This window comes from Alligator mississippiensis, chromosome 5 (genome assembly GCF_030867095.1).
Source record: "Alligator mississippiensis isolate rAllMis1 chromosome 5, rAllMis1, whole genome shotgun sequence".
NCBI lineage: Eukaryota > Metazoa > Chordata > Crocodylia > Alligatoridae > Alligator > Alligator mississippiensis.
Genome location: NC_081828.1, coordinates 75,473,786 through 75,485,693, shown reverse-complemented (window position 1 = coordinate 75,485,693; position 11,908 = coordinate 75,473,786). Strand labels below are relative to the sequence as shown.

Here is an 11,908-nt window from a genome sequence, read left to right as displayed (position 1 = left end):
ACAGGGCTGCTTAATGAGTTTGGTAGCTGTCAAGGGCCGCAAGGGTAGCCCCACTCCCTGCCGCCTAACCTGAAGTGGTGCAGCAGGGACAGGAGGAGGAGCCGCTGGAGGCTGGGGGAGCCGAGCAGCAGCCCTGTCTGGAAGCTGTGCGTGCTGCCAGGGCAGGGGCCCTCCCATGGGTGAGGGTGGGGGTGCAGAGTGCTGCCCCAGCAGCAGTGGACAGGCCTCAGCCCCTTGTGGACTGCAGCAGGGGCAGCGACAGGCCAGGCTAGATGCAATTCATTGTGGGGTGCCTGCTGGATGAAATTGCCTAGCGGACCAGATCCAGCCCTTGGGCCATATTTTTTCCACCCCTGCTATGACTGCTTTTGAACAGGACCTGTCTTATTTTCACTTCATATAGTACAGAGTAATAAGCTTGTGCTTGACAGATTGAACAGCTGTGATAATGCTTTTAATTGTTATAAAGCAAACAGGTCATTTGAAAAGGTTTAACCTCCACTTCCACATGTTGGGTGAATATCAGTCTCTTGTTTGGTTCAGAATTGTGTTCCTCAGTCTGTCTTGTGCGTCGTGTCCTGCCTTCAGGACCCTCTGACATTGATTATGATCATTGGAAATTTTGCTTTCCACAGAAAAGTTTCTTCAGGCTGAAAAGGAGAGCAAAGTTTGATGTTGCCTGTATCACATGACTTGCTCACTGCCGTTGTCCATGTGCTAGCGGTGGTCAGAGGTCACTGGCATAACATACATCTGCAATGCAAAAAAAGGGATGTGCTCAGGTCAAAATAGCAATGAACACAAGGCAGCTAAAGTGAAAGTCCATGAGGCTGATCATTAGTCCAAAGAGGATTGGACAAATTCATGCAAGGCGGGTCTGGCAGTGGGTATTAAACTTGATAGATATGAAGGGGAAAACAAATATGGGAGCAACCTCCAGATTAGGACTTTCTAGGCCTCTAAATTCAGGAATTCGTAAGGGAAGGGGTCAGGGGACAGATTAGTTTGGACAGGCCCTGCATAAACACTTTTCCCCTTAGCATCTTCTCTGTGCCACTATAAGACACAGAAGATGGGGGCCAGATACACCTGTGGCTTAGCCCTGCATGGCATCTCTTATGTTCTTATGTCTACAATGCAATAGAGAAGTGTTTCAACTCCAGCTGGCCAACCTCTCAGTTAGCTAACTTGGGTTAGAACTGCAGTGAAGGCATGGATTAACTACTAGCATTCACCCCAGATAATCCTATAGCTGTCTGTGAGGGTTTACATACAGAAACTCTGTATGTAACTTTAGGATTATGTGGGGCAAGAACTACCTCTTTACCTCAAACTACTGCTGGTATAAGTATGAGTCAGGGGAAAGATGGCTCTGAACCCTGACTCACAGATCTGTGCAGGGAGAAGTTCCAAATGTAGATGGAGTTATACTAGCATACAATGGTCTTGTAAACAGGGAAGCTTTGCCTGTGTGGCTGAGTCCACACGAAGTCTGCTTTGCCAGTATAATGTCCTGGCCTAGCTCTACCATTAAATCACTCCTAGGGTGGAGAGATGCTTAGTTTTTGCACGTTCAGTATATCTCACACATCAGGGCCCAGATGGCAGCTGATATTTTCAGCCACTGACATACTATCAACATTTAGGCATGTCCTAAATCAGCTTAAACCTGAGCTGCCTAGTGTTGTTAAGACAAGCCAAGAACACGGCAGGTACCCATTTACAGCTGGCTTGTTTAGACGCCCTCTTTATCATGAGTCATAAACAAACTATTTCTTCTCTTTGCAGTAGTGGGACATTGATGGTGCCCTCATGCCTTTTCTTTACCACTGGCAAGTTAAGGTGTTCTTGATATTTTGGGGCTTTGTACCTAGTTGTTGCACTGTCCATGCAGTTGTTTGGATTGGACTAGATGACCTCCTGAGGCCCCTTCTAGCCCTCATTTCCTATGGTTCTATGACTCCCTAGCCTTAGTAAATAGGAGCCCATTTACACCCGGGCTGGGGGGAAGAAAATGGACAGCAGCGTTCACTAACTGTCTGGTGTGAGAACACAGACCTCTGGATCTGTAACAGGGCCCTTGACTTCTGTATCAATCACATGCAGACAGACAGAGGGAAAAACAAATGTGGGAAAAATTATGGGATGAGTGAATGTGCATGTGCATGTAGGCATAAAGAAAGAAGAAACAAGATGCAGGGCAAGGTCTTCAGAGTAGATCTTGGTACCAAAAATACTGGGAGCTGATATGTCCTCACGGCCTTTTCTCTCCACCAACAGGACATCATGAACACATATCAAGAGGAGAACCAGAACCTGTCATCTGGGTTCTTCATCATCGGCTTCTCTAATACCGCACACCCGCTACGACTCTTCTTCTTTGCCCTTTTCTGTCCCATGTACATGGTCACACTGATAGGGAACCTGCTTATTGTGACCTTGACAGTGAGAGACCAGGCTCTCCACACCCCAATGTATTTCTTCCTGGGCAGCCTTTCCACAGTAGAGGTGGGTTATACCCTGGTCATTGTGCCCAAGATGCTGGCAGGTTTCCTGGTGCCAGGCAGCAGGGCTATCTCATTTTGGGGATGTGCCACCCAGATGTACTTCTTTGTGGCCTTGGGGGGCTCTGAGTGCTTCCTGCTGGTGGCCATGGCCTATGATCGCTATGTCGCCATCTGCCACCCGCTGCATTATGCCTCTATCATGAGCTGGAGGGCACGTGCCCAGCTACTGTTGGCCTCCTGTGCTGGTGGGTTCACACTCGCCTTGGGGCTGACAATTCTAGTTTTCCAGCTGCCCTTCTGCCAGTCCAAGTGTGTCAACCATGTCTTTTGTGATATTCCAGCTGTGCTGGCACTGGCCTGCGGAGACAACTTCCTCAATGAGATGGCTCTACTGGTTGCTTGTCTCCTCATCCTCATCTTCCCCTTCCTGTTCATCCTGGTCTCCTACAGCCACATCCTGAGGGTGGTCATTCAGTCCTGCTCAGCAGAGGGGCGCCGCAAGGCCTTCTCCACCTGTGCCTCACACCTGACAGTCGCTGTGCTTCACTATGGCTGTGCCACCTCCATGTACATCAGGCCCACAGCCAGTCACTCACTGGAGCAGGACAAGCTCGTATCTCTCATCTACATCAATGTCACACCCCTGCTCTATCCTGCCATCTACACACTCCGCAACAAAGACTTCAGCAATGCCCTGGGCAGGGTACTGGCCTGGCAGAGGTATGCCTAGAAGCTGTGAGTGCACTCACAGGAGACAAGAACAGGCAGCAGCAAGCCTCATTCATGCTAAGGACTTGCTTCTTCATCCTATGAGGAGTGCCAGTGTCACCAGGGAGTGCATATTCATGTTGAGAGCCTATCATGCTATTGTGCACCGGATGGTGCTAGGAGTCCCCATGTTTCACTCTACATGAGGACTCCCTGAATCAAGCAGGGTAATGCACACTTGCTCAAGTAGGCCTCAACTGACATGGGTGAGTGCTTGGTCATATGAGGAGCGTCTGCCTCACACTGGGGAAGAGCCACTTCTCACTCAGGTGAATATTAGCACTGACAGTTCCTTATTTCTGCACCCAAGCATTTATTCAGAGGGGCCATCCCCCGTCTCATACTGGTGGCATACCACTGCACAGGGTGTTCTTGCAGAGTTTCCTTTTGGGAGCACGAACACCCACAGTGCTGCGAGAAAAACAACTGCACAGTTATGCACCCTGTGCTTTTCTATTTCTATCCTCACCAGCAGGGGTCAGCACTCTCGATCAGAACTGTTCAGAGAAAAACATCTTTTTCAGGGCTTCTCCTTATATTTGGGAACAAGGCTTAGTCCAAAAAGTAGCCAAGGGGGAGACACTCAGCACTGCAAAAAAACATGTCTCTCAAGGTTAGCAGGGGGAGTCTCACTGTGGAAGAGCTGTACTGGGCCTCAGGGTAAGTTTCTGATTTTGCCACAAGTCCCCTGGTAACTGTGGGTGTGTCTACATGAGACGCAAAAGTGCAGTAGCGCCATAGCATTGGGGGGCACTAATCTTGTTAGCAATGGTACTGCACAGTAGTAACAAGCTACTGCACAGTAGCTCATTGCTACTGTGTAGCAGCATCAGAAAACAACCATGCAGGGATGGTATTGCATAGTAACGCTTGTTATTGTGCAGTCATTTAATACTTGGTTATGCAAGTACTAAAAAACTGCACAGTCTGCCGCTTGTGTAGACATGGTCTGTGAGTGTGTTGGAATGGGTCTTTGGAGGCTTGGGCTGTATTACTGCTTTAGCTCCTGGGAAATTTAGGCCAGTCTCTTCTTTTCCCCATGCCTCAGTTTCCCCATTCACAAAATGAGGACAGTGATACTGACCTTCTTTTATAAGATGCTTTGAGTTCTTTGAATAAAAAGTGTTGGAAAAAAGGTAGGGTCAAGGTCCAAAGAGAGGATTAACCACCTAATCCCCTGCTCAACTGCTGCCAAATCTCTGTAGAGTACCTTTGGTTTTTAATCTTAAAGTTTCCATGGAACAAAACATTTCTGCTTCTAGATATGTGCAGGAATGTCTAGTCTTGACAAAAACTCAGGCAGCTCACTGCCTGTCTCCTGGTTGGGATCCAAGAACAAGGTATGATTGACAACCTCTCTTCAAGGGTTTTATCTGGCTGGCATTCTCAGAACAACCCTATGGATAAAGGTCCAAACAAAAGCAAGGAGTGTTTTCTTGTAAAATAGAAATGTCTTCTCCCCTGTGTACTGTAGCCAAGTGGTTAGCATGCTCACCCAGGGTGTGGTTCAGTTCTCTGCTGGGCTGAATTATTCATTTTTTCCTGTTTATTAATTTGTGTTACTTTTACATTGTTTCATGATGACAGTTTTAAAAGTGTATATTTTAGTTTAGTTTGGTTTAATTTAGTTAAAAGACCATTAAGGTCAGCTGCTAAGTAGGGCTATATACATTTGCAAATTTATTCACTTAGGGTCGTGTGGGAATTTAATCCTCAACAGCTATTCCTAAATAATAACAAACATCAAAAACATTCTGACCTGTTGGGTCTTTCTGAGTTCTTTGCAACAAAAGACTTGCTCTATTATTTCTCCATAGTTAAAAAATGAGCGAAAGCTAAGAGCTGGCATTTTCCAAGGGGTGCCTTCAGTTTAACAAGGGGTGCCTTGAGTCTATCAAAGTTGAGAAACATTTCATTACAACACCCACTGCAAATACTTTGCTTTAAACACCAGTCTGGTTCCTTACAATTAGCAGGAGACACTTTGAGCTAGAAAGGATGCCATGTTCTGTAACAGCAGCAACTTGATGTTTTTTAAAAAAATAAAATATTTCAGCTGTTGACATCAGTCAATACTACTTACAATTTCATGAATTAATCTTTAAAAAAAATCAGAATTACAAATGGCATTTGGGATTTCTTCTGAAATTAAAGTTTTCCAAAGAGAAAAAAAAAATCATCTTTTTTTTTCTGAAGGAAATTTGATAAAACACCTGAAGGAACCTGACACCATGTTAGAATCATCCTACTTTGGACTAAATCACATTTTGAATTGACAAAAAACATTTGGATGGAAAATTTTTTTGACAATCTTTGCTCATGTCCCATTTACCCTTCAGTCTAAGCTCCAGAGACAATAGATTTATATGACATAGGGGATGGACAGAAATAATTTTAGAAGCACTTCAAAGCCTATGTGAACAAACTCCCCCCCAGAGTGTGGAGCGGGGGGACTGGACCCAATGATTTACAAGATCCCTTCCAGCCCCTAACAATCTATGAATCTAAGATGTACACACCCTTTGAAGCACCCTAAAATGGATGAAGTACTTCCAAAATAACCCTGTAGGAAACAACTACTATTAGAAACGTTTAAAAATAAAGCACTTGCTGTTACGCATAGACACTATGGGAAACAGTACAGGACGGCTTAATGCTCCAGCATCCCACAGTGCTCTGCTCTCCCTCTCCCATGCATTCCCTGGTGGGAGATTGTGGCAGGCTGTCTCTGAGCATTCTCCTGGGAGTTCCACCGTCCCAGAGCATGTTGCCCCTGCCTGCTTGCTCCCCTCCCAGGATTATGAGAGATCAGAGGCTCCATGCCTCTCTGTACCTATCCTGCTTTCAACAGGGAGAGCAGAGCCAGAGCGCACAGGAGAGTACTCACTGACAGTCTACTGCAGGAGCCCCAGAGAGACCCCTTGTGTCCTCTGCCTTTTAGATGGCATGCCCTTCAGGGCCAGAACAAAGTTTTTTGGGGTAGCTACATGTTAGTAAACTATAGATAGTAAAAATAATGAGATTAGCATGCATCTTATTACATATCGGAACCAAAAATAGGCAGGGCACACAATCCCTAGCTCCATGGCATCCTCATCTTGTTCAATACTGTGCACTTGCTTCATACATTATAGTGCTTAACTTCGCGCTCTTATCCACACACTACACGTATTATAGTGTATGGACAGCAAACTGCAGTGCATGCACTCAGTACCTTATGGTACACATGCTAATTTATTACGGCACATACAATCAATACTAAGTGCACAGTACCATGCATTACAATGCACACACCTTGCCGTCTATAGTGCATGCATTCCATACATTTTGGTGCACATGCTGCATGCTCTATGATGCATGCATCTCATGCAGTGCAGGGCACCCCTTAAGCACTATTGCATATTCTTGCATGCACTGCAGTACACATACCCTGCCCATTATGGTCCACGTACCCCAAAAGATTATGGTGAAACCTCAGTGCTATCAATTCTACCTCAGTGCTATCAATTTCTAGGAAAATGTTATCAATCCTCCCCTTCCCCTGAGTTCTCTTTTTTAGAAAAGGCAGGACAGTGTGGCACTTCACAGACTCCCTTGTTTAGAGAGGACCAAATAACATGGATGACATCCGAGCTTCAACTGCTCTTGGCAATCCCTATGTGAAAGAACATTAATGGATACCAATTTGATATCAGTTCCAGAAAGGTGCAAAAGCCTGTGACAGAACACTTTAACTTCCCTGGACATCCCATCACTGACATCAGAATAGCTGTTCTTAAGCAACAAACCTTTAAAAACTGATTAAACATGAAATTGTGGAACAAGAAATTCTCCACAGACTGGGGATTGTGTTAAGAATGGTCTCAACCAAGACTACAGATTCTTCTCCCATTTCCTGGATTGTTTTTTATAAACCCTGTGTTCCTCAAAAGGGTTAACTACTTTCTTTATCCCCTTTGATCCCTTGACTTAACTTTGCCTCTCAGTAGTACTCCCTTCTTTCCTCCCCATTTCCCTATCCTTTTTATGTTCATGTCCTTTTTCCTTTCTGTTAGTAGCCCTGTTCTCTGCACATCCATTCTTAACACCAGGGCCAGGGCCAGGGCCAGACATTACACATATACAAGTTTAAGTGATCAGAAACTGGTTTAAACTCATACAGAACAGATATTCAGTGCACATAAACCAGTTTCAAAATGGCCAAAACCAGTTTAAGATAAAGCTGGTTGAATGTAGTATCAGACTTTACTGATTTGACTCAAACCGGTTTATGCATTGACTGTCCCAGAGCCCTTTCTGGTTTAAGATAAACCAGACACCCCCAGCATCCTGGCATGCTCTCTGGGCTGGGCTCTCTGCTCCAGCCCAGCTGGGAAGGCCCTGCCCTTTTGCTTCCCAGCCGGAGCAGGGGCAGCAGCGGGCACCATGGCCCCTAAGGCAGAGCGGGCAGGGAGGGGAGTTAGTCTCTCCTCTACCCCTACTGGCAGCAGGCTCTGCCCTCCCCTCTTGCTGCTCCAGCGGCCGGCCGGGGAGATGAATAGTGCTTCCAGGTACAGCCGCCCAGAGCTAGCCCTGGGCCGCCTTGTTTCTCCACCCCATCACAGCTGCCTCTGGGCTGCCCTATGGGGCAGCCGTGGCAGCAGAGCACACACAGGACAACCTGTGCTGGGGTGCTGCAGCAGACACTGGCAGCGGAGGGGGAGGGGCTGCTTTTGCCCTGCGCTGAGCAGCTGTTTCTCTTCCTGCCACCACTGCTCAGCCCAGGCAAGAGAGCCTGAAGCTGACTCAGGGCAAAAGTGGACGCTTCCCACCCACTGCCAGCATCTGCTGCAGCCACCCGGAGCCAGCACCGGGCTGTCCTGTGTCTGCTCTGCTGCCACTGCTGCAGCCCAGAGGTGGCGGTGATGTGGTGGAGACACAAGGCAGCTTGGTGCCGGCTCTGGTCAGCTACACCTGGAAGCACTGGCAGTGGGATGGGGAGGGGCTTTTGCCCCATGCTGAGCAATCATTTCTCCCCAGCCACTGCTGCTCATCCCAGACAGGCGAACCTGGAGCTGGTGCGGGGTGTGCGGGGTCAGGGCTGCGCGTGCTGGTCCCTGCCTGTACCATAGGCTGGGGCCAGCAGTAGCACCAAAGATGGTGCTGCGGACAGGCCGTTGAGAAATGCAGTCCCATCGTGGAGCAGCCCCAGCCCTGCTGCTGGCCCAGGGAGTGGCAGCTCGCCCTGGCGGGACTGAGAGATCTGCTGGGGGCTAGACAAAGCCCCTCTGCAGGCCAGATCCACCTGGCCTGTAGCATCTGGCTGTGCCCCCCCCCCCCCCCCCCGGCTGCTGCAGTGGCAAGGGGGGAGCAACTGTGATGGGGTAGGAGACCCTTCCTTGTGGGTGGGAGCTGCAGGGTGAAGAAAGTGGTCGTGGTGGTGATGGGGGGGGAGGGCTCTGGCCCTCTCCAGGCCCCAGTGCTCCCATGAAGAGCCCGCTCAGCTCTGCCTACCCCGCGGTGGGGCCTCCCACTGGGAAAGGGGTTGTGCTTCCGAACATTATGACAGGCTGCTGCCCCCACCAAGGGCCCTACCCCCTCTCGCTGCAGTGACCCAGCAGGGACACACCTAGCCCATAGGGCCCCTTGTGAGGGCAGTGATGGGATTATTCCCTCTCCCTCTGTTGTCCCGTGGAGGGGACAGCACAGGCCTATTCTGCCGCAGGGAGTGAGCGCGGTGGTGACTGGGGGAGGGTAGACTCGGCTGCCAGTAAGGATAGAGGGGAGACTAACCCCCCTTCCTGCCCCTTCTGCCTCAGGGGCCATGGTGCCCACTGCTGCAGCAGGAGTGGGGAGCAACTAGCAGACCTGGCTCAGGTCCTTGCTGGTGGGACAGGGAAGGGGGAATTGAATCCCGCTCTTGCCAGTTCAGGACAGACTGCCCCCCCTAGCCTCCCCCAGACAGCTTCTCCGCAGCCAAGGGCACACTGTAGTGACTCCAGCTCCTGGCCTGAGCAACTGTAGGCAGCACAGAAAGAGACTAATTTTTTTTTCCCATCAGCATCATGTTATAGACTCAGTCCAGGTTGTGATCCATGGTAAGCTAGACTGACTCTTTCTTGCTGCGCTGCTGTCCTGCCAGGTCCTCTCCTTGTGTATTGGTGCATTTGATTTCTCCTTCCCAAGTTGGGTACTTTCATATGGTCTTGGCTGAATTTCATCTTGTTGATTGACAACCATTTCTCCAATTGATCAAGAGCATTTTAAAATCTGGTCTGGCCATCCAAAGTGCCTGCAACATATAATTTAAACAAATCATGCTAGTGAGACCTCTATTTCACTGTCCAGATCATTAACAAAAATATCAAACAGAACAAAACCCCGAACAGATTCCTGTAAGACCCCACCTGAAATGTCCTCCTCGTCTAACAGCAAACCACTGACTACATGCTGAGTACAATTTATCAAACGGTTGTGTATCCATCTGATGCTAGTTTGCTTCTGAGATGCCAGCTGAGCTAGCATAAAAGGCTTCACTAAAACTAGATTCTATCATATGCACTATTTCCCCCTCGCTCACTAGGTTAGTTACCCTGTCAAAAAAGGAAATTCAGACTGGTTTGATACAATTGTTCTAGGTTGCCAGTTTTCTATTACCTTATAATCCTCTAGATCAGTAATTCTCAAACTATCTGATGTGGTAGACCAGCTATTTTTTTTCCAGTGGGCCAGGGACCAGTGCCCGGTTCAGCCGGTGGCAGCAACTGCATGTAACAGCGCTACACAAATGCGCGACTGGCTGTTTCTTTCTCTTTCCTCACCTCGCATGACATGACGTCACCTGGGGTGTTGGAACGTATGAACTGTGTCGCTATGACATATCAATGTTATGCTTCTGAAAATATATTTCTTTCTTTCCTGGCAACTCACTGCGGACCAGCGACCAGTGGCTCATGGACCGGCACCAGTGCATGGACCACCACTTTGAGAAGCACTGCTCTAGATCAGCAAATCCTAAATGAGGGAAATTATCCTGATTTAGCATTTTTTTACATTAGTGTAGTTGCAGACACATTGGCTAGGGACAGAAGTTACATATAAACCAGTTTAAATCATCCGAAACTGGTTTAAACCTGCAACAGAACAGATGTTCAGTACACATGAACCAGTTTCAAAATGGCTGAAACTGGTTTAAGATAAACCTGGTTGAATGTAGTATCAGATTTAACTGATTTGGGTCAAACTGGTTTATGAAATTTCTGTCCCAGACCCTTTCCAGTTCAAGTTAAATCAGAGTCCCCCAGCATCCCAGCATGCTTTCCAACCCTATGCTGTGCTGTGCTATTTGCTCCAGCAGAGAGGGGTTGGTAGAGGGAGAGGAAGGGGAGAGAGGGGCAGGGCTAGCCCCCTCCCCCCGCCCCAGGCAAACCCTGGCTGAGGGCTGGAGCCAGGGAGGGGGGTTAACCAACCCCCCGTTCCCCTAAGTACAAAGCTGCTCTGCCCTGCTAAACTTACTGAAAGTTAGTGCTGGCTATGACTGTGGACTACAAATCCCAGAGGCACCTGGAAGCAGAAAGAGGAAATGGTGAGCAACCCTGCACAGTCCTGCTTCTGTGATGCTGGACTGTAAATCCCAGAGACCTTTGGGGGCAGCAGGAAGAGGAAGTGCCAGAGCCATGCTCTAGTACCCTCTGGCTTCTGGGCTGAGCCACTGCAGGTATGTGGCTGCATTTCTTGAATCAAAGGTGAATGTGTGTCCAGTTGTTTCTCAGTTTAATCTTTGCAACTTAGACTAACCTGCAAAAACTGAATCAATTCAGCCTTGGGCTTTTTGACTGTCTGTACCTAGCCACAAACTGCCAGTGTACCTGCAATTACAAGTGGGGCAAGGACTTATCCTGCCTCAGGAGCTGAGGTAACTGTTTGTATACTCGCAGTCATAGGCAATGCGTAGGAGAGAATGGGGGAGGGGGGCATTTGCCCCCCTCCCTGAGACTGGCTGCCACTGAAGCCACCACCAGCTTTTGTGGGCAGTTGCTGCTCACCACCCATCCCTCCATTGCCGCTAATGTCACCACCGGCATCTGATGGCAGTCCCTGCTCACTGCCACTGACACTGCTGCTGGCGTTTGCGGGTAGTCCCCACTTACTAACACTGCTACTGGCATCTGCGGGAGGTCCCTGCTCACTGCTTGCTGCCGCCAGCATCTGTGGGTGGTCCCTGCTTATCTCTCGCCACCCTCCCCCCCACTCCGCTGACACTGCCGACAATGACTGTGGATGGTCCCCGCTCGCCACCAACCACAAATGGTGCCCCCCCAGTTTCCAGAGGCACCAGTCATTCATGCTCACAGTTATGCCATGGTAAGTGAAAATAAACCTCTGCTCCTGATTATCCTGGCACACAATGGACATGTCTACATGTGCATTAATGCACGGTGATTACTGGTATCTAGGTTGTAGCCATGTTGCTCTAGAGGCAAAAGGAATCAGAACTTGTGGTAGAGGTGATATCTTTTATTAGACCAAGTAGATTTTTCCAAAGGTAATTTGCATTATCACAGAGCCCAGAGATACTTTGCCACGTAACAAATTCCTGCCTAGAAGAGCATTCCATCCTTTTACTCTTCTGCGAATTCTGAAACATCATAACC

General features: G+C 48.5%; 1 protein-coding gene across 1 annotated transcript; it reads left to right on the top strand.

Moving 5' to 3' along the window:
• The first annotated feature begins 2,246 nt into the window (after positions 1-2,246).
• On the top strand, positions 2,247-3,371 carry LOC132250632 (olfactory receptor 10R2-like). The gene has a single exon (XM_059727624.1). It carries the CDS (start codon positions 2,287-2,289, stop codon positions 3,235-3,237), a length of 951 nt encoding a protein of 316 aa, XP_059583607.1. The 5' UTR covers positions 2,247-2,286; the 3' UTR covers positions 3,238-3,371.
• Positions 3,372-11,908: the final 8,537 nt, after the last annotated feature.